This window comes from Echiichthys vipera (genome assembly GCF_963691815.1).
Source record: "Echiichthys vipera genome assembly, chromosome: 10".
Classification (NCBI taxonomy): domain Eukaryota; kingdom Metazoa; phylum Chordata; class Actinopteri; order Perciformes; family Trachinidae; genus Echiichthys; species Echiichthys vipera.
The window spans coordinates 20,840,635-20,862,525 of NC_139835.1; the positions used below are offsets into that span (position 1 = coordinate 20,840,635).

A 21,891-nucleotide genomic window follows, 5' to 3' on the forward strand; every position below is an offset into this window, starting at 1 on the left:
CAGGAAATTGGCGACTTTTAACTATTCATTAACTTAGAAAAACAAATCAAAATTGATAATTTGTCAGAAGACATAACGGACTAATGAAAGCATCTGAAATTATGAGGGGTGCTAATGTAGTAATGATGGGCTACACAAGCAGCAGCAGCAGCAATTACGACCCTGTAGTGGTAAAAGTTGTTTTTTTCCAGAGAATATGGTTTCACTAACTACACGCACACGCACACGCACACGCACACACGCACGCACGCACGCACACACACGCACACACACACACACACACACACACACACACACACACACACGCACACACACACACACACACACACACACACACACACACACACACACACACACACACGCACTTTCCTCGGTTCCTCCCCCTCCTCTTCTCTTGTGTAAACGTCCTCGGAGGACTCCAGCCGTTCTCATTGGTTCTCTCGGTGAGAGAGGAGGAGAGGCTGACGGACTGGCACGAATTCCTCCGCGCTCCTCAAATTTCTTGAAACCCACGGACCTCCTGCCCGTCTCCGTCCCGACAAACCCTCCAGACCAACTCCCCTCCTCCTCCGAGCAAACACCCGAGCCGAGCAGCTTTGACAAAAACGGTAACGTTCATTGAAAAGTAGCATTTTTTACCCCCCTCAAGTTCCCTCAACCTCCTGAGGAACTGGTTTGGAAACGGATGAAAAAAAAAGGTTAAACTCTTACTGTTTCTTTTTCCCGTGTCCAGATGTTGCGAAGTGTCGCTGTGCTCCTTCTGCTCACCGTAGCTGCCTCTAATGCTGAGGTAAGTTTGGCTGAAAAGGCGTCATTTTTATTACTCTGAAACTATGATAGTTTTCTTTGTAGGGTTTCTAATGTGAGTGCTGCTTTACATCTGTACTGAGCGCTTTTTCGTACGGATGTGTCATTGTGGAGACAGAGCGGCTTTGTCCACACAGCTAGACGAGCTAGAAAACATCTGGAAAAGGGTCTGATTCACTCTATTATCCAACACACGGCGCCGTGGCAGAAATGAGACACTTACAGCTGACTGTGCTAAGCCTATAGATTTTTATATCATTTATCTTCTTAAGGAGAACCAATTATGCCACTTTTGCTGGCAATGCGCAATTAGGCGCTCCAATCAGGATCACAGTTGAACTAAATTGCCAATGGGACAGCTTCTTTCATTTGGGACATCATATATATAAATGATGTCCCAATTCAAATTAACTGTACAGTATATATGTATACATATACTCACTCTCACTCACTATACACACAGTCTACACAGTTTAGGCATGTGTATGTAGGTCTTATTTTTGTCTGTAACCACACAGATAAATACTCCTGCCACTTTCAGCTTTTCTTATGGAGTTACCAAGGGTGACAAACAGCTGTTAAAAGAAAAGAAGTGTTAATGTATGTGTATATCTCTCACAAGCCCGGCACGCCTCGGGGTTTGACGGCCCTCATCATCAATATTGTAAGATGCTTGGGTGCCAAACGCCCTGTCGCCGACTGGCAGCTGCTCTGCTGGCATACAAACACTGTATTTGGGTGGTCAGTCAGAGAGCATGTGTGTTTGTCTGTGTACACTCCGGGGTGGTAAATGTGCTCAAGAGTTGTGAGAATACTCACCTTATGGGTCTCGCGCTGCGGCGCTAAGTAGTCCAGCCTCTGAGTAAACACTGAGATAATGTGCTGTGAGTTTAGCTGGCCTGATTGCACAGAGCGATGGCCACTTTAATCATCTGATCGATCTCTTGTCGAGAAAGCATGTGAGCGTGTTTCCTTAAATGTCAACCTATTCCTTCAACAAATAGAAACACATACCAGGTGGTGGTTGATGGTCTTAACGTCACTGGACACAGCTGTCGAACACCTGGCTTTGTGTTGACTCCTCTGTTGACCTGCACAACAGTTGCATGCTGAGGAAATAAACAGGGGAAATAGCTGTAGCCTAATTAGAGGATAGATTTTTTTCCCCCAAACGGCTACACCAAATGTGGAAAACAAGATAAACCAATTGTCTGCATGCCTAGTCTATCTTTATAGCGTCACGCAGATGGCCATTAGTGTTTCAACAGCCATGACATCACTCATAGCTTGACGTGCGGGCCCTCCCCACTGACCTTCCCTACCTTTGCCCACTGGCTGGAAAATGTGCCATTGTGTGCACTTTTATTGGATTCATGGTCGCGGTCTGTGAGGTATGGCACGGTGAAAACAGAGCACACAGCGGAGTCTGTTGAGGATACCCGCAAAGTTAATGGGCATGCATTAGAAAGGCATCTATTCTCCAAAGGTAATTACCCTGATAATATATGGCCTGTTGACTGGCCGTGGGAAGGGCCTGAACTGGCATTCCAGTGCGTCATCTAAAGGAGGTCAACAAGTCGGAGCAAAGCTGGATCTTATGAGCCTGGAGGGTGTCTATTTAGGTTATGTATAGGTGAAGGGATGTGTGTTAGATTTACTGCATAAAAGAGCAGGAAAAACTGTTCAAAACAGGATTCTGTGGGTAAACGCATGTATTTATTTTCTGGCATGAGTGCAGGGTATTAAAAAACTGACAAAAGAATTCCTGATTTATTCAGTAATCGAGGTGAGACATTGCAGCGTTTTATGACGAGCTGCTCAGAGATGTTCGTGCAGTGTGGCCACCCTGTGTGTGTGTGTTTGTGTGTGTGCAGACAGGAAAGGAGATATGCATCTTGTAAATAAAATGTTGATGTTTCACTCAAACACACCGGGAGCTCGATATGCAAAGGAGGTCGAGACACAGTCGTAGTGAAAGTCATAGAGTTTGCAGCCTCGGGGGACACGTACGCACACACTTGCATATAAACAGAGTGAGAGAGAGAGAGAGGAGTGTTTATATGTCTGTTTTTTATGGCAGTCCGTGTTATGTTTTATCTCGCATCATCTGCTGTGATAGGGTGGAATGACACGGCGGTTAATTAAGCTATCAGCTGCAGCTCTGGATCTTGGGAAAACACAGATTTTCAAGAGGAAGTCAGCCCAACAAGGCAGCCGCACAAGTCTCCCCTCCTTTTAGATAGCCCAAGAGTTGAGAGAATAAAGACAACAAGTTGATTAGAAGAATCTGGTTCCCTCGTTACGGCCCTAGATCTATAGCTAACTCTGATTGAGCCACATCCTCTCTTGCACCCCGCCATGTTGCCATGTTGATGCCTGTTCTCCCTCATTCAAGGTGGGCTAAAAATATCTGCCCAGGTGAAGAGAACATGAGCATGAGGGGGACGCTGTGTCCTCTGTCTGTATCTGGCTGCTCTAATTACTGTAGCCCAACATCCAGTCATGGATCCTGCGCAGCGATAGTTGGGGGCGGTGAGATAGAGTGATGTAAAACAGAAAAGGAGATGGAGACAGTCATGCAATTATAGCAGGGGAGATTGGGGGTGAGGTAAGACTTGTGTAGTGAGACAGAAAGATGGGGGGTGGGGGGGGGGGGGGTACTGTGTTTCATGTCCCTGCAGTTTGTTCTCTTCACTCTTGGCTTAGCTTGAAAGGAGTCCTCATTTAGCTTACCAGCTGTACTGGTGTCTTATCATTACCGGCACTCTGCACTCAAAGGCACAGAAATTTACACACACACACACACACACACACACACACACACACACCCACACACAAATGACAAAGAGCAGCACCGAAGTCTACTCAACTGGTTAGTGAGTAGGAGATAATGAGTATGTAACCGCTAAGTTGATCATACATATTAAAAAGTAACAGGTGGCTAGGCTTAAATCAGTACACTCAGGAAAAGAAGACTCCATTATGCTGGTTATAAAGGGCGACAGTTTCTCATTGTTTTCATTTTTGAAGCTCAAGGTCAAAGGCAATAAATCAGCATCATTAGTGTGACACATTTATGACACTCCATTTTACTTCAGTTCAAAATGGCTTAAATAGTTTTCAGATACGATAAATGGTCAAAAAATACTCCCCATTTGCTTCCACCGGACGTCGTCCTGTATCCAGCGGCCTGTGTAGAGAGGACACACCTTGAGATCAGGCCCTGCATCTGAATTGCAGTTTGCTGGGTGAAAACAGGGTCACTGTGGGAAGAGTGATTAACTGGCTGGCATTGTTCTCTCCAAATGTCAACGTTCAATTTTTCTACCATTAACCAAAAAGCCTTGACAACTGCTGCAGCATAAACGTGGCTCATTTATTCATTCAGAAATGTTTTAATTTTCCTGTGATTTGTTGTGATAAGATATGTGTGCTACGACTAGGGCTGGCTGGGTACCAACTTTTCGATACTTTTAGGCACCAAAACATGTTAACACAGGTCCTCTCAAGATCATAAATCCATTCACCACATTCAGTTAACAATCTTCCCCTCTTAAACAATTTCATTGTTGAATGAGGTTCATTCCTGACCTTTTAGAACAGTAACACAATAATCTAAGCTCAAAAGTCTTTCCACTGTATATTGTGTTCTTTATTTAGCAAATGGAGTTTCCTCAGTCTTGTTTGCTACATATTATACTGATTCTTTTAAGTATGAGAAAGTATATGAGTAATGTAAAATTCCAAAGTATGATCTACAGTTGCATTGACAAGGTCCATGAATTAATGTGATTACGAGTGCTTATAGCCCAATAGACACTGAATTTAGGATTGCAAAAGGAGTGTTTTCATTATCTGAGAATCGTCTCTGGATAAATTGATTCATCATTTTGACTGTAAATTAAAAACAAAATAGTAGAAAATGCCCATTATTTTCCATCTCCCAGAGGTAGCACCTTCAAAACTGAACCAGACATACAATGCCTCTCATAGTTTTTCTATGAACAAATAAGATATAAACAGGTAGCGCTACTGAGACCTGGTCTGTGTCCCCAAACAAGTTGTATGGATGGATCGTCATGGCAACACTGACCGACTGGGTATGAAGATTGAGGTCTCTAGACTAGATTTTAAAATCCTGCAAACACTAAAGGAATTCTGGGGTCTGTAAATGAGCCCTTTCCTTCTACAAACATGTTTCAGCCGCTAGCCCCGATACTGGCCTCAATGAGGGAGCACAGAAGAGGGCAGGGCGTCTACTTATTCCCTTGGCCCGAGCCTAGCATGGACCCTCCCTCCCTGTCCCTCTCCTTTCCTGGCAGTGGAAAAATGGCCAGAACAGAACAGGGGTGGGAGAGAGGAGAGATAAAGGTGGCAAAGTGAATGCAGAGAAAAAGAGAGAAAAAGGATTTTGAAAAAACAAGATTATTGGACAGAAGAGAATAAACAAACAGTCTGTACTTTATGCAGAAATGGATGACGAGAGAAATGTAGACATTTAGAGGATCGGATGGGTGTAGGTGAGATTGTTCTTAATGGGATTGACGTGACATTTTTGTCCCAGCATTGTGACAACAGGGTGCACAGGGGAGGGGAGGCCATGGGTGGTGCTGTGTTCATACATTTTATGTTCTCCGCTGACATTTTAACTGCTAGCAGATGTGGCCCTGCCCAGAACGTGACTTATTTCCTGCCTTTCTTCAGTCTCTCACCTCCTCTCTCTCACTTTCTTTGTTTTCTTTTCATCTCTTCCTTTCTTTTGGTTTCTTACTGTCTATCTTTCTTCCCTTTCACTTCTTCTTCTTCTTCTTCTTCTTCTTCTTCTTTCTTTCAGGGTGTATTTGTTACATTTCAGCTCTTGAACAACAGGGCCTGTGCGTGTAAAATAAGTGGCTGCAGACTGGGGTGACATCATCCTGTCCGTTGGTGCATTCCTTTCACACTGAATAAGAAACGGGGAGAAGAATAACAGGCAGATCCGTGTAAACCGGTCGTTACTGAGGGTCCCTTTTTTTCTGCAGGCTTAATCTCAGACCTGGCCCCCCGGAGAGTGTTTCAGCCCACCCGTGGAGCTCTTAAAAAGAGCTCATATCTTTATTACACACTCAAATTAGTCTTACTTTGGCCTCATTTTTCCAAGGACACATCCTGCCAGTTCCACTTTCAGCTCATTGTCAAATAAATGTATGAAATACTCAACAGGCATTTCAGCTCAAAAGATGTAGATTGTGTCCTTTTGGGCGGGTGTTTCTGTATGTCTGAGGGGGCTGGCAAGTACAGAATAAATGAGACTGAACCTGATTTGATATGTATGAAGATACAGTTGAATAAATTCAGGCGGAAGAAAATGCTGGAGATTTTGAGAATGGAGGCACTTTAATTATTGAGGTTCAAACGCTAGAGATTTCGATTCAAAAGTCTGTTATGTTTCTCCCTTGTGCAATGGATTTAGCCACAAGCTCGTATGATTTCCTTTAAGGAGGAAACTGGTGCATAGTTAACGTACAGTGTACGAACAAGAGTGGTTCTCATTCTCCTTTGGCTGCGCTCCACTTCTCTCCTGGTAAAGCATGGTTAGAGGGAAAAGAAAAGTGAGAGTGGGGAGGTCGTCACGGGCAGACAGAGACGAGCCCTCCCCGTATACCCTTGTGCTCCTGGCGTGAGCCCACGTCTCCTGAAGCTGACGAGCGTTGGACTAGATCTAGAGCTGGAGAGACAGCACAGGGGGAAGAGTGGGGAATGTTGGAGAAGGGGGGGAGCAGGGGCACGTCTCTGACCTAGATACTGAGGAGGTTTTTGGTTCAAGATGAACTCTGTCGGACCCCAGCTGAGGCCAAACAAAGCTCAGGAATGTACACCCTCTACCTCCTGATTCCGTCTCTCGTCTACATCATTCACCTTCACTTCTTATTTCACCTCCTTGTTATTAATGCTTGTAAAACAGTCGGTTGCATTTTGAGGTTGTGGGGGAGAAGTTGCCTTGCTGAGCGCGCATTTGCCTGTCCATCTGTCAGTCCGTGTACATGCTGAAGGGAATGGAGTCAGTGTTGGCAAGAAACAAACAATATTAATGTTCTGCTATCAGTCACACAATGTTTCACACAGATACCTTTTAAAAGATCAAGATACAGTATGTTTATAATCCGACTGTAGCTACAACTTCGAGGAAGTGAAATGAGGGAGCCAACTTCTTATCAGCGCATTGGGGAAACAGTTTTTGTCATAACATTGACTGCACAGTCATGTAGAATATGTAGAATAGAATAGACTACCCTTACTGTCAGTGTACAAGTACAACAAGATTAAGATTGCAACCTCTCTATTGCTGTTTGTAAAAACAAATATATGAGGTAAAATACAAGTGCAAATAGGTAAACTAGCAATAAAGTGACAGTAAAGTTATAACGTCAACAGTAAACAATACCCAGCAGTATTCTATTAAAATTTTGCCAATCTCGGAACCTGTCAGCTATCGGCCTAGCAAGGATTTATCCCCTGGGGGCAACGGCTAATATGTTGGGCCTTCTGGTGTAGCCAGCTGATATCTAGGGCCAAGACTTACTCTTCTGAGCCGCTCTCATTGTTTATGGTACAATTAGCAACTTGAGACGTGAGAACGGAGCTAGAGTTTAGAGATGACTTCTCTTTAAACAGACATATTTGCATATGACTGCAGATAAATATGAACAAAAAGTGCATAAAAAGCTAAATTCTCATCAGAAGATAGCAGACGAGTTCCGAGATTGCATTTCAGCTAATGCCTTCCATCTATTTTGCTCTCCACGCGGACTGTTTACCTGCATACAGCCACAAAGCCTGCTCAAACGTGATTGATCAATACTACTCTCTCGCTACCCATCTTGTATCATTACCTACAGATTCAGCAATCTGCAGATATCTGTTTATAGAGATTAAAAACAGTGCAAATAGTAATAAAGTCAGTAAATGGCAATAAAGTTAATAAAGTAAAACGTTATCCGGCAGTATTAAAATAGTGCAAATACATTGTGTGTGCAATGCAGCATTAAAACCGAAACAGTACAATTGGAGCACAAAATATGAAAACACAGTATGGGTGAAGTTGTCCGTGTACACTAAAGTATTAGTAGCCAGACCTGCTGTTTTCCTCCTTAATTGTTTCCGGGCTTAGCACGTTTTCCAGCTGGAGCTTCATAATATATGAGAGTGGCACTAAGCTCCCCTTCACTCTCGTACATAACATCCCAATAGCTTTAAAGACAACAACATAAAATTAAGTGTTCAGTATTATAATTATGTTTTGCTGATTATAAATGCCACAAAAACTCTAAATTGAGACAGAGTGATGCCTTCAGGACACAGTTGGGGGCTTTAATGCCTGCCTTGATTTGCCTCATCTGCTCATGTCAGCATCATCCCTTTGACTCCCTGATGAGTTGTGAAATATAATTTATTAGATGAATAACTGTGATGGGGGGGGGGGGGGGGGGGGGGTTGCTGTTTTTAAATCTAAGAAATTTTAGACGTGATTAACTGAGGGAGAAACAGGTCTGGGAATAAAAACCGAGAGTTTTTATTCTAGGGTGGTATACAGACTGAAAATGTATTCTAGTGCCCAGAATGAAACGAAACCACATTTCTCGTCCATATTCCTGCACCCTTCTGGGACAATTTTATTTTAATATTTCAAGTTGTCACATCATATTTTATTCATAAAAACATTCACCAGACTTACTGTACCTTAGGGGAGGGAGGAAATGTTTTGTCAAGCGCTTGTATCTTTTCGTGCCTCTTGCTCGCTGTAAACACAATACAAAAGCTCTGCAACAAATCCTGTCTTTATGAAGCACATTATATTCAGTTATTGTTGAAAATGTGTCACAGAGAGGCTGATGCTTCTCAAGCTGAACCACCCTTCACCTTCACGTGAGGCAGCACAATCCAACAATTCAACAGCACAAGAAAGTACAACCTCCATAATGAGCATAGCCAAATCAACACTCTCTAACGCAGGCTCAAGAAAAGCTCAATATGAACAAGATTTACTGCTGGGTTCTTGTATTGGATTGGATTTAATGAAGCTCTGCATGCCCAATTAGCTGGTCGAGCGTATTAAACCAATCTTGATTGCTATAGAAAGTCATATTGTTCTATAATTCATTAATAGAAAAGTTAAAAGCAGTAGTTAAGTAGTATTTAATGTTTAAGTATATATTAGGTAACGTCCATTTTGCCATTTGTCACCATGGTTCTAAAGTGACACCCACAGGAGAGAAGCATTGATTGGCCTACTAGATCAATGGAGCATCACACACAGTATGCACAAAACACATCCAGTCAAGGGCGGATAGGCTCCATTAATCATACTGTTGTGTGTGTGTGTATGGACAGATGCAGAAAGACACGCAGATATAATGTGTTTTTATACCTTGCTGCCCTTGTACTGCCTGCGCCATTGTCAGCAGTGGAATAGGCTTTTTAATTTTTTAAGTGAAGCGAGAATACGTTGCCCTTTACCCCGAGTCTCCCTCAGCATGGAGCCATTCAACACTGTGCAGAAGAGAAAATGACTTCAGAGTGCGCACAACCCCCACCTTTCCTCTTGTATCCTCACAATCTACCTGTTTCTTTGCAATATTCAAACTTTCTGGACAGCTTCCCCATCCTCTTCTTCCTTTGTCTGATCACTTTTTTTCCTCTATCCAGCTCTGCAAAACTGGTCTCGGATCACTGACATGTCTCTTGCAGCCATAAAAGGGCATGGCACTGAGAATAAGGTGTCAAGACAGAGTGAATTACAGCAGAGGAGAAATAAAATTAAACTAGACTTGAATTGAGAGGCACCACACACAGATATGAAGATTCATTTATGCACTTAGGGTATTGAGAAATATCACTGAAATCTTTAATCTTCTTAAAACCTTTAAACAATTTTAACCTCCTGACAAAAAGATCGAAGAGGAAAGGAGTCAAGCAGAAAGAGCTGTGATATATATGTACAATAAGTTGTATGCTTGAGGCAGCTTTCTCTATTAAAATCCCTTCTTAATCTGTTATGATTTGTCAGTCACTTATCAGAACTCCAGTTCCTGTGATTGGTTTTAAATGAGAGAAGAAAAATATGGCATAATTTGTTAGCTGCAGTGAAAAATTGATGTAATCAAAGTAGTGTGTGTTAACATGCGCTCCAGGTACCCGGTCATAGTAAGGGATGTGCAGAATCCTAGTTATGTGTTTGTGCATGTAAACATCATCGTCTTCATTTTGGTTTCTGAAAGCTGAATAACCCCATATACCTTGGTTTTGAGGCACTCAAATATGCTAGCTGTTACTGTGATAGAAACTGGCTTCAAACTCTTAATTCTTAAAATGGTAATCTCAAATGAAGACTTTGAATTGGTAAATGCACTTATTTGCTTTCTTGCCATGAGTTAGCCGAGAAGATTGATACCACCCATGATGGTACACTAAATATGAAGCTACCACCAGCAGCCGATTGCGTTAGCTTAGCATTGCTTAGCGTAAAAACAGGAAACAGGGGGAAACAGCTAGACTAACTATGTCCAAAGGTAACAAAACATCCCTACCTCTACCTCTTAAACTCAATAATTAACACTTCACATCTTGTGGCGTTTTAATGTAACTGGAGATCCAGGAAACCAGCAGGGTTAGGCACATAACCATCCTGTTTTACTGAAAATTGTTGTTTTCTTTCTTTTTTTTCATAAACTAATCAAACAAGATATCATTAGTGAGCTCGCAAGGTGCTGCTAGATTTTTATTTATCCTTCCTAGAGACCCAGGCTAGCTGTTTCCCTTATTTACGGTCATTATTGCATGCTGAGCTAACTGGCTAATGGCTATAGTTTTCATATGAGAGCGATATTGATTTTCTCTGACTCTCAACAAGAAATTTAATAAAGGTTTCCCCCAGAATTTCAAAGCCTCCTTTTGTTTGTTTTATTTATGTGAAAGGAACATCACTACCAGTGAATTTGATTTAATAGCTAATATCTTTATTGGCCTAGCTCTAGGAGTTTGTGGCTAAGACATGCAGAATCAGAAGACCAGAAAACTATAGTTGCAATAATGTATACAGCAAGACAAATAATCAGTTTTCGCCTGGTTCCGAGCAAAAGGCCATGTTAAGAATTGTGATCCAATGATGGTGCATGTGATGGGACCTGTCGTCACACTCCTGTTCATGGCAACAGGCAGGATTTATTACCACATAAGGCATTCTCCCATACTGGGTTTAGTGAAGGTTGGTTGGGTGACATTGTCCATTGTTTTCTACAGGCTGTCAGTCATACATTCTGAACTACACACTCTGCTGTGATCTCATTATGGGGCTTAGTTCCATTTGCCTCTTTTGACTGACACCGCTGTGATCTTGCCACAACAGGAGCATGTACATGCTCTCACCATAGCAACAATCCACTTGAATCAGCTGAAAAATGAGCCGTGTGCATCCGTATTCATCAGCTAAATGTCAGGGATCCTCTGCTGGTTGTACTTGGAGGAAGATGGACAGACAGACAGTCAGAGCTCTACATTTATACCAGATTCATCTAAGCAGCTCATCCATTATTCATGTTCTCATCAGAGGTTGCTACAGGTTTCAACAGGCTTCTAGCCCATCTGTGTCTAACAAACTGAATTGTCCAACATGCTCAAAGCCACAGGGATGGCTTTGAAGATTTTCCATGACCTCAACTTTGGAGCGCAAGTGCTTGCGTGTCTTTAAAGTATGCATAGAAATGAACCAAAACCCTACAATCCTTCTCCTCTCACCACTTCGGGGTTATAGCCTCTACATTGCAACACTTGCATGTGACTGCCTCCTCTCTCCCTGCACCCATCTTGTTATATTCTATCATTAGTGAGCTTATTAGAGTTCGGTCACAAGAATCCAGCTTTAGTTTAACCTACATACCAGACCTCGGACTCACTAACACACACAGCGGCTTGGAAGCCATCTCACGTGCGCTCACACAGAGGGCCAACTTTCTGTCTTGCTCTAACAGGAAACAGCGGCTTAATGGAGGAGGAGGGGAGTCTGGAGAAACAGGGAGGAGAAAAGATTTCACAGTGCATGGGAATGGGCCCAAAGGAAAACACAGCTCAGACTCCAGATGTGGAAACACCCCATACACACAAACCCACACACATTTATACACAGACACACAGATAGGGAAAGGAGGAGGTAATGAGGGCCATAAAGCAGCTCTTGGAGCTCCGCTTGGCATCTTGTGATTGGTTGGTTTGTAGCTCAAGTGAACTCATTTTTTTTGGCAAGTCCTCTGGCGATGTTCTGCAACAAACAATCAAAAGACGAAGAAACAAAGGCAAGTGTCAACAAGACAAAATGAGAGCGACACATTTTTTGACAGATAAACACTAGAAACATTTGATTGTTAAGAAAGTATTTCCAAGCTGACAGTTTAGTTGTAGTCCTGTTTTATTCTCATGCTTTCTTCAGCCTTTGTTTCCCATAGCACTCACACACAAACATAATACTGCTGCCAACACCCCAGCATTTCTTGCTGGTGTTATCTTTTCTAAAGACATCAACTTTTCTAATTGGAGCATGGTCAGCTGTCACTTCTTGAGCTGAGTCTGGCCATCGTTGAAAAAGGCAACTACTGGCAAACATAACTGGGTCTTAAGACACACATGTAAAACATGAACAGGGATAACGCAGTTACCAGGAAGCATAATAATCAAACTCTGTTGCTCTAACAACAAAAATGTTAAGATTTTAAAACCTGCATCTTTATACAGATCTAAATCAAAATAGACCATATAGGTAATCCTGCTGATTGAGAGATCGCAGGCGAAACTTTGCACAATGATGCATTGTGTTTCAAGCGAGTCGGACGCATTACCACAAAGTTAAAGTGATTTGAATGTATCATGTTGGTAAAGTAACGCCACCTGGAGGGGAAATGCAGTCAAACTATCCAGGATGGTTTAGAGTTAGTTAGTATGTGCATGCAACAATGTGTCTAAGAAGCCGTTTATGTGGTCTATAATAGGCCACACTTACAGTTGTACATTTTGGGTTATCCAAGTATGTTAAGCTATTTACCAAATTTGATGGAATTTGTAAAAAAAAAAAAGGTGTTTAATCAATTCATTAATTTACAAATTTAGATTTAACGAATACATCTAAATGGCAAAAAAATCAAGGAAAAGATGATTAAAAAAACAACCATTTATAGATGTTTTAAATCTGACTGTTCAGGAGTTATAAGAGAACAGTTCTTGATAAATGACAACATAAAACTAAGCTAATTGTTGTTTTTTTGACCCTTGGCCTAACATTCCATAAAATGTATTGGAAATCTTTTGAGCAGTTTTTTAAAATATCTTGCTGACTATCAAAGAGAAAAATCAAGAGGTAAAACGTCTTCATTTTAGATATCATCAGAGGGAGAGGGATTCTATACTGTAAATGCAGTGAAGAGGAAACGGTCTCTTTTGGTCTGTGACAGAGGAGCGAGTTCTATTAAACTTGGTTTAATTAGAAAAAGTAATACTGACATGTTAATAGGGCAACAACGCCACCCTGTGTGTGAAATCTGTGAAATCTGTAGTACCAGCAGTGTTTCCAAAATGCTTTCTAAAGTGCCAACTTGTTTCCTTTCTTTCAGGAGCTGCAGAGCAAGAGCAAAGTGTGTGCCAATGTTTTCTGTGGGGCCGGCAGAGAGTGTGCTGTTACAGAGAAAGGGGAGCCCAGCTGTCTGTGTATAGAGGTGAGTGTTGGTGTGCGCGTGTGCGTGTGTGTGTGTGTGTGTTTGTGCCTTTGCAGCTCTGTAGAGACCAAGTGACATTTCTTCCAAACAAGAAAGGAATGGAAATGTAAGAAAATGAGACATGGGAGATTAAATTTCCACATAGTTTTTACTTCTCTCTCTCTCTCTCTCTCTCTCTCTCTCTCTCTCTCTCTCTCTCTCTCTCTCTCTCTCTCTCTCTCTCTCTCTCTCTCTCTCTCTCTCTCTCTCTCTCTCTCTCTCTCTCTCTCTCTCTCTCGCCAGAGCTGTAAGCCCCACAAGAGGTCAGTGTGTGGGAGCAATAGTAAGACGTACAGGAATCACTGTGAGCTCCACAGGGATGCTTGTCTGACCGGCTTGAAGATCCAGGTGGCCCACGATGGACACTGCCATGGTACGAGCAGCAGAACACAGCACCGCAACTCGAAAAATCTCACCCGGGTGTCCGGTTGGAGCTTTTACGGAGCTCTTTCCATTGTGTCACACACACACACACACACACACACACACACACACACACACACACACACACACACACACACACACACACACACACACACACACACACACACACACACACACACATCTTCCTCTGCAGATGGAGTTTGCCCAGTGGTTCTGGAATTTTAGATGTTAAATTATTATTATTATTATTATGTTGGCTTCAAATTTGGATTAAAAGTTCCTTCTTAACCTCAAGGTTACTTTTACTATTGATTCCAAATGTGAAGTACCTCACTACATAGGAATAAGTGGAATACTTTTTCTGTGAGTAAATATGAGACTAGAAACTTCTGTGAAAACACTAAAAACTGAGGTAGGGGCATGTCATGAGTGAATTTATCTCACTGGTAATGCCTATTGCATGCCTGTTACACAGTGTTCTGTTGTTGGGAGTCTGGTGTCAATCTCAGAGTGGATGCTCAAATATTAAAGTATAACTTTGTTATTTTCCTACTTTCTACTGACTAAACTATGATGCACCACCAACCATTTGTCACAAAGACCTCTCTGTTGAGAATTAAACTTTGATTTGTAACAGGTGTGAGGCAGTGAAGCACCCTCAAGTGCTGATAATACTGTATTTAGTTTATTAAACTGATAAGTGTGTGATCTCTGAACTCGCTTTTATTCATGAAACTGATACGCGAGGTGACAGAGTTGATAGTCAACCATACAAGGCCACCCGCATGTCAATGCACACTCCTGGCCTTGACTTATCTATTAATGCATCTAATATAAGCCTCTTATCTTGAGTGAACTTTCACTGCACACAGTGGTAGTAGTTATGTCACACACACTTTTTGCAGACCTTTGGCCAAGTGCTCTGTGAGAGCCAAGTTTATTCCTGTTAATCTGAATCAATTCCATGTTATCCAATTGAATTTTGATTCCAAATGTTATAATCTCTCTCTTTTGTCTCTTGTTTCATCACCTTTAGAGAAGAAAGCAGAGCAGGCAGCTGCCAGCCCAGGTGAGTTTGTGTGTGTGTGTGTGTGTGTGTGTGTGTGTGTGTGTGTGTGTGTGTGTGTGTGTGTGTGTGTGTGTGTGTGTGCATGTGTTTTTGTGTTTATGTGTGTGTGTGTGTGTGCGTGTGTGTGCGCGCACGCACTCATGGTCATATTGCATGTAGACGTATATATTCAAGTTCTGTAGACTCTAACAATGGACATAGGCCATGGTTCACAGGTGGGTTGTGAGTAGGTCTGGTGTTATAATTTGGCAATTATGTGCAATAACAGTATTTTATGGTCTAATGGAGAGGACTTGATGAATATGGAAACACTGATACATGCACAAAGAGATAGGGGTTAATTTTGATATGGTTGCAAGTTAAATTTTAATCTTTGGATTATTTATTAATGCGGGTGACCTCTGGAAAATGTTCCCACCCTCGCAGTGGTTTGCTACGCTGCTGACCGCAATGAGCTGAGGGGTCGTGTGATCCAGTGGCTGCAGACTGAGGTTGTCCCGGATGGCTGGTTTGTCAAAGGATCCAACTTCTCTGACATCATGCTCAAATACTTCAAGGTGGGTCTCTTATTTCTCAGGACAGGACAGAATGGATTCTGGTCTTAGTACGCAAAATTGCTCCTTCGCCCTTCTTTTTACAGAGTACCCCAGTTTATGTATCTGTTTATGGGCCTCCTCCAAACACCCTGATCCTTAAAGCCACCTCAGACTGTGTCTAATTATTCATGCGACAAACCTTTCAAGCGTGTCAGCTGATGGTTATAACTCAGTTTAATGAGGATCTCGGTCTTGCAGAGGAGGACCCCTGCTGCTCTATGGCGCTGACATGAATGACATTAAAGCAGAAGAGCAGATGGTTCTTTGAACAGTTTGCTTAAACAGCAGTATTTATTTGCCTGTTCCTTCTTATTTAGGTTAATAAGCAGCTCTGATGTTAATTCAGCGTGAGCGATGAATATGCATTCAGTATATAAAGATGCATGCCAAAAATGACTATATGAATAGAATTGTCCATGTTCGCACAACCATTTCTACACCGTCGCCATTTTCAAATATCTCAAGCAGAGAGAGAAATACAGTAGGGGCAGTTCTTTAGGAATACAGATGTCATAATTCAGATGTTAGAATACAGAAATACTACCTTAAAATAGAATAAGAAAGAAATATATTTAAACATGTACATTCTGCTTTCAGTGTATACTGTATATACTATAAGAATAGGCACTGTAAATGCAGTCAAAAATATATGCAAATACTACAATATGTACAACAGTTAATATAGTAATAGTGCTGAAAATGAACATGAACTATTGTGCGGTAATAATTCCGTATTAATATCAGTACACTAGAGTATAATTAAGTAAATAATATATAAATAATGAATAAATATTTACAGGTAAAGGCAATCCCATTGGGGATGATTGTCATGGCAACTGGTGGGTATTAAAGCTAGTGTGACTTGTTGCTTCTCTAGGGTAATTGTTCGGTCTCTGTAAATCCTAAGTCAGAGTGTGGTCTTTACGTCTTTACCTACTCTTTACTGTATGTAAAGTGTCTGGAGATTACTTTTGTTATGATGTGTGTAATATTTTCAGCACGCACATGACAGGAATTGATCGCAACGTAGTGTGACCTCTGAAGATATAATGTTTGTGTCAGGCGGTCTAAAGGGTAATCGTAAAATTTTAGTCTTTTTATTCATAATCTATGGCATATACATAAACGCTGACCAAGCCTCTCCCATTTCTGTAGTCATACGACAATGGTGATTCTCAGCTGGACTCCTCAGAGCTGCTCAAATTCATCCAGCAGAATGACTCGGTTGTGGAGATGCAGTCATACGCAGACCAGGAGAGCAACAAGCTGCTCAGGTCAGTGTGTTTGTTTGTCGGTTTGCGCGCTTACAAGAGTGTTTTTCAGGACAGGGTAGAGGAAAAAACAGCTGCTGTTTGCATTCTTCCCTTCAAACTATGTGAACATTTTCTTCTTTGGTAATGCTTGCACATACATAACCATATCTCGATGCTGTGGTGCTATTTTAAGCTACGCAGTGAGAGTCACTGAACTCTACCCACCCAGTGCAAACATTACTGAAGGCCTCCTATGGTAAACTGTCCTGACATAAACATCTGTGCTCTCTGGGTTAAAACACACTAACCTAATTATAATTTCTTCTTTTTGCTCTTTGTCTCTGCAATATTCTGTTGCCACTGTATACAGCAGCGAATATGTATTCCATGTTTACACGTATATTTGTGCGTTCCAGGAGCCTGTGTGTCGATGCCCTCATTGAGCTCTCTGATGAGAACGCCGACTGGAAGCTGAGCTTTGACGAGTTCCTCAACTGTCTGAAGCCTGGCTTCAATCCACCAGAGAAGAGTGAGCTTAAAGGGACTGTTTGTGTACTTTGACATAATGTAACATAAAGTTACAAACTGGTACATATCGTGCATAGATGTATTGACATAAACTCAGTCAGGCAGTCCAGACACCCAGCAAACTATGGAAACAAGCCTCAAATTGCTTTTCTTAATAGTTTGGGACACAGTCACAGTTCTCACCTCAGTCTGCTCAGTCATGTGATGCCCATATATCTGGGATAAAGTTCACGGGAAGCAGAGGCTCTGTCACAGGAGAAAAATAACATTCGCTGTGAAACACTAAAACCTGGGGCTTTACCAGACTCAAGGACACACACGCGCACACACACACACACACACACACACACACACACACACACACACACACACACACACACACACACACACACACACACACACACACACACACACACACACACACACACACACACACACACACACACACACACACACACACACACACACACTCTCTCATTTGGTTGACTTTGTGTATTTGTATTTAGAAATTCCAGATTTGCCACAGATACAGGATTCCAGGGTTCCTAGAAATCATGACTCTGAAGCAGCAAAGAAAAGAAAACACATTGTAAATGTTTTGGAGATGTCTTAAATGTATTCATTTCTTTTAATCTCTTATACACATCACAAATGCTCAACTTCTGCTTCGCTTAGGGTGTTGCATAATTGCTGACTTTTGATTAGTAAGCTAAAACTTGCCAAAGGCATGTGAGTTAAAAACCAAGCTACTGGATGGATGAGTCTTGGTCATGGAAACTAATTGCAGTGTAGTGCTGTTTCTATTATCATTCTGCTACGCTCTATTATCTGTGGTCTTGGCTGAATAGTTTGCCATGTGTCTTTTTGCAGAATGTGCCTTGGAGGATGAGACTTATGAGGACGGAGCAGAGACCCAGGTAGAGTGTAACCGATGTGTTTGTGCATGCGGAAACTGGGTCTGCACTGCTATGACCTGCACTGGTGAGTTTAAATACTGGACATCTTTTAATGCTATTTACTGTATTTATTTTTGATCATTTTAATAATTAATTATAATAATTATTATAATTCTTTACTATTTTGTGATCTTTCTAGACAAAACAGCAGCTGTGGATGAGACAGCAGATGCTGGAGCAGAGATGACTGAGGAGGAGTGGAACCTCCGTGTGGCTGAGCTCAACAAGCACCAGGTCTGTCTTTTTACAACCTGAAAACCCCTGTGAACGATCATGTTTTAAGTTATACTCATCATATTATTGTCAACATAAACATCCCGACATTGCTCTACAGAACACGACAAATCACCTGGCTGTAGTCACAACTTTTGTAAAGCATGTTCTAAAGCTCCATCCCTGCCCTTTGCTCCATTGGACTCCACTTTATTATAAGGTCCATGAAATATCCCTGACATGAACCATAACCCGAGTGTCTACTTTTAGAGTCCTTCAGGCTATAACTTTGATTACCTGCAGTGTGTTTCTGGACAAAGAGTATTAGATTCAAACTGCGCTGCCAGCACAAAACAATTCACATAGGAATTGGTATGTGTACATTTTTTATGTGACTGTGTACCAACCTGATACAGCTCAGTGAGCCAGGGTATCAGCAGCTTTATGACTCCTGCCTTGAAAAGAGAAACAATAAATCAAAAGCTGGGAAATAAAGACATGTTTTCTAAATGAGGTCGATAAAGCTATGAAATGGCCATGGATGTGAAATAGAAGGCAGATGGCAGAAAAAAGAATCATCAAGCTTTATAGTCATTTATTTCTTGCGTGAATTATACACATCTGGAATTGGGAAAGCCAACAATTTGGCACTTTTGAACAAAACCAATTACAACTACCAACAGTCATGCCCCTCAGGACCTTACGGATGTGTAGTCACAAGTTATAATATCAATATTGGAAGCTTAAATCCTTAGGGAGATACGTCTGGTCCACCACATCGCTGCTGTGTAGAAGAACACCCAATCTGTTCCCCCACGGTTTACTAATCTGTGCACAGAGATTTACACAAGGCTATTTTTTTCCCCGACTGATACCAGGGGGGCTACCTACTATCACTACATTTTTGGCTACCCAAAAAAGTGTGTGCACGTCCCGGGAAAAAAAAAAAACACCGGCCGCCACTGCTTAAAGGCGAATTCCACCCACTTTGCACATCAAAGTCTGTTTACAGGTCTTGGAGAGTACTACTGCATATGTGAAAAAAAATGTATAAAGCCCTTGGGAGCTGTGTGAAGTCTGATAAATTGCCCCAATTCTGGAACTTCATCAGACAAAGATGTGCAGCCTCACAAGGTGGTTGTTCTGGAACCTCTCCAGACAAAGAATACAGATCTAGAACCACTCTAGCCCAAGAGAGAAGTTCTAGAACCAAGTTCTAAAAAAAACCTATCCTGACAAGCTATGCCTTTGTGGGACATTCATAATATTTGTGTGGTTTGCGTGTTTCTGTTCTTGTGTGTACGTGCTTGCTTATATGTGTGAATCGGAGCATGAGGTTCACAAGGTAGGACCAGGGCTCTGGCTTGAGGCCATGGCTGAGTCAGCAAGGTCATGTACTCTGTACTCCAGAAGAGCAGCTTCAAATGTAAACAAATGTGGCTCTGTGGGCTCTGTTGGGTGTGACCAGGTGTACGCTAAATTGAGTCATAAGGACATTGCTCCAAATACAATGTTGCTTTTAATGGATAAAGCATTTAACTGATATCTGTTTTTTTCTGAAAAATGTTGTGAATATAATTAAAAAAGCACACTTATACAAATATGTACTCACATCATTATGTTAAATTAAGCACTAAATCTCAATTTCTGTCAACTCTTCTCATTTTGTATTACAGGAAACAGTTGAGAAGATGAAGAGCAGCACAAAGGAGGCCTAAATAAGGATGCAATGAAGGAGAGGATGCACATCATCACCCTTCCTCCATACTTGATTTACCTTGCGGCCATGTGTTGTTTTTAGACTGACGTTTTTATGTTTCTCTGCTATGTTAATTATTATACATTTTTTACAATGTTTAAATGTTTGTGTTGATGTCTGTTAGATTCAGGGGCTATCAAAGAGTATTATAGGATTCCCTTGTGTTCAGTACTGTCATATTTGATTGTATTACTGCGCCTCTACGCTAGCCCTGGGGCTATTTTTACTACAATCCATATATTTTTACAGTTATTATGAAACAAAAAAATACAAGTTTTCACTGTTTTGGAATATGGAAGTCGTTGTTTAAGCAGGTAGTGAAGTAAGGAGAGAGGAGAATCCACCTGTTGAAATGAGGGAGCATGTTTTTCCCTCCACCTCCATAGTTTTTTTTACGATCAGCAGTTTGGTTAAAGATGCTGGAATAAGAGGGTAAAGCTACTAGTGATTTTGATTTTGTTTCCATTTAGAACTGCCACAGTAGGCCACTACTTGACCAATGCACTTCTCTCTCTTTCTCTCTAGATTTTTTTTAGGCTTTAGTTTATTTCCAAGCCTGGGATGAGTTTGTATCTTACTGCTTAAGTAATAATTTTGCTGCAATAGTTTGCCTCTATGTACAGTATGTGATATGCTTGAGTTGGAACTCACCTTGTCCCCACGTTATTCTCAGGCAAGTCTCTCTGGTGCTTTTTCAGTTAAACATTTCTCTGTCTGTGTCTTACATTTCTGAGACAAAGACATAGTGGTCAAGCTATCACCCAGGTGAGACCTGATCTTTGAATATAGCATGATGAAAAACTGAAACCAAAGTCTTGATGAAGTGTTTAAAATTATGTTCAAAATTTTCCAGGTAAAACATTACTCTGGACCCAGCAACAACACTATACCTGTGCTTTCAAAATCACTCTAACAGAGGGACTAGCCTCACTGTCAGCTTAAGTAGCGTAGACGCATCAATAACTGTGTGCATATAAATTGTTTGTTTGTGTGTGAGTGATTGTGTGTGTATGTGTGTGTGTGTGTGTGTGTGTGCATGTGTGTGTGCGTGCTATTAAAGTGTGATGCTGAGAGTAGTTTTGGTTTGTTAAATGTGTTTATTTGTTAAAAATCCTTTATCTAAATTGGGAGGATTGACAATAAAAATCAGTGCCTTAGACCTGCAAAAAGTATAGGTCTCTACCTTTGCCAGCACGTAGGCTTTTATGCCACCTGACATAGAAAGAATAAGTGTGCTTTTGCTGGAGTTTAGCAGTAAACTTGTGCTCTGTGACTCTGATAAATATCTGCGTGAAAGTTGCATTTCTAGGTTCAAGCTGAATCTTTATATTACACTAAAGGTGCAGAGACTGTAAGGAATATGTATGTATGTATGCCAATAAATCCCATACACCACAACATGGCGTTGTCACTTTGTGCATGCTTTTATCTCCCAAATTACAATTTCGAATATTGAAGTGAAGGAAGACGTTTTCACATGGAGAATAATAAACTGTCTTACTTAAAAAAAAAAAAGTAGCCTGAATTAAAATTCAAAGCGTAGGGAACTC

At 41.4% G+C, this 21,891-nt stretch overlaps 1 protein-coding gene across 1 annotated transcript; it reads left to right on the forward strand.

Annotated features, from left to right (window-relative positions):
• The first annotated feature begins 454 nt into the window (after positions 1-454).
• LOC310952896 (follistatin-related protein 1-like) lies at positions 455-21,733 on the forward strand. The gene is made up of 11 exons (XM_083921734.1): positions 455-608; positions 734-790; positions 13,443-13,544; positions 13,827-13,956; positions 15,004-15,036; positions 15,463-15,593; positions 16,788-16,906; positions 17,302-17,414; positions 18,284-18,394; positions 18,509-18,603; positions 20,259-21,733. The coding sequence occupies exons 2-11, from the start codon at positions 734-736 to the stop codon at positions 20,298-20,300; spliced, it is 933 nt and encodes a 310-aa protein (XP_083777860.1). The 5' UTR covers positions 455-608; the 3' UTR covers positions 20,301-21,733.
• The last annotated feature ends 158 nt before the right edge of the window (positions 21,734-21,891 follow it).

What these genes read in the sequence shown, in the direction of transcription:
- LOC310952896 (XM_083921734.1), top strand. Translation starts at nt 734, where the DNA reads ATGTTGCGAAGTGTCGCTGTGCTCCTTCTGCTCACCGTAGCTGCCTCT. An exon ending in GCAGGCAGCTGCCAGCCCAG is followed by an intron (nt 15,037 to 15,462) that starts GTGAGTTTGTGT and finishes CCACCCTCGCAG; the next exon opens with TGGTTTGCTACGCTGCTGAC. An exon ending in GAGAGCAACAAGCTGCTCAG is followed by an intron (nt 16,907 to 17,301) that starts GTCAGTGTGTTT and finishes TGTGCGTTCCAG; the next exon opens with GAGCCTGTGTGTCGATGCCC.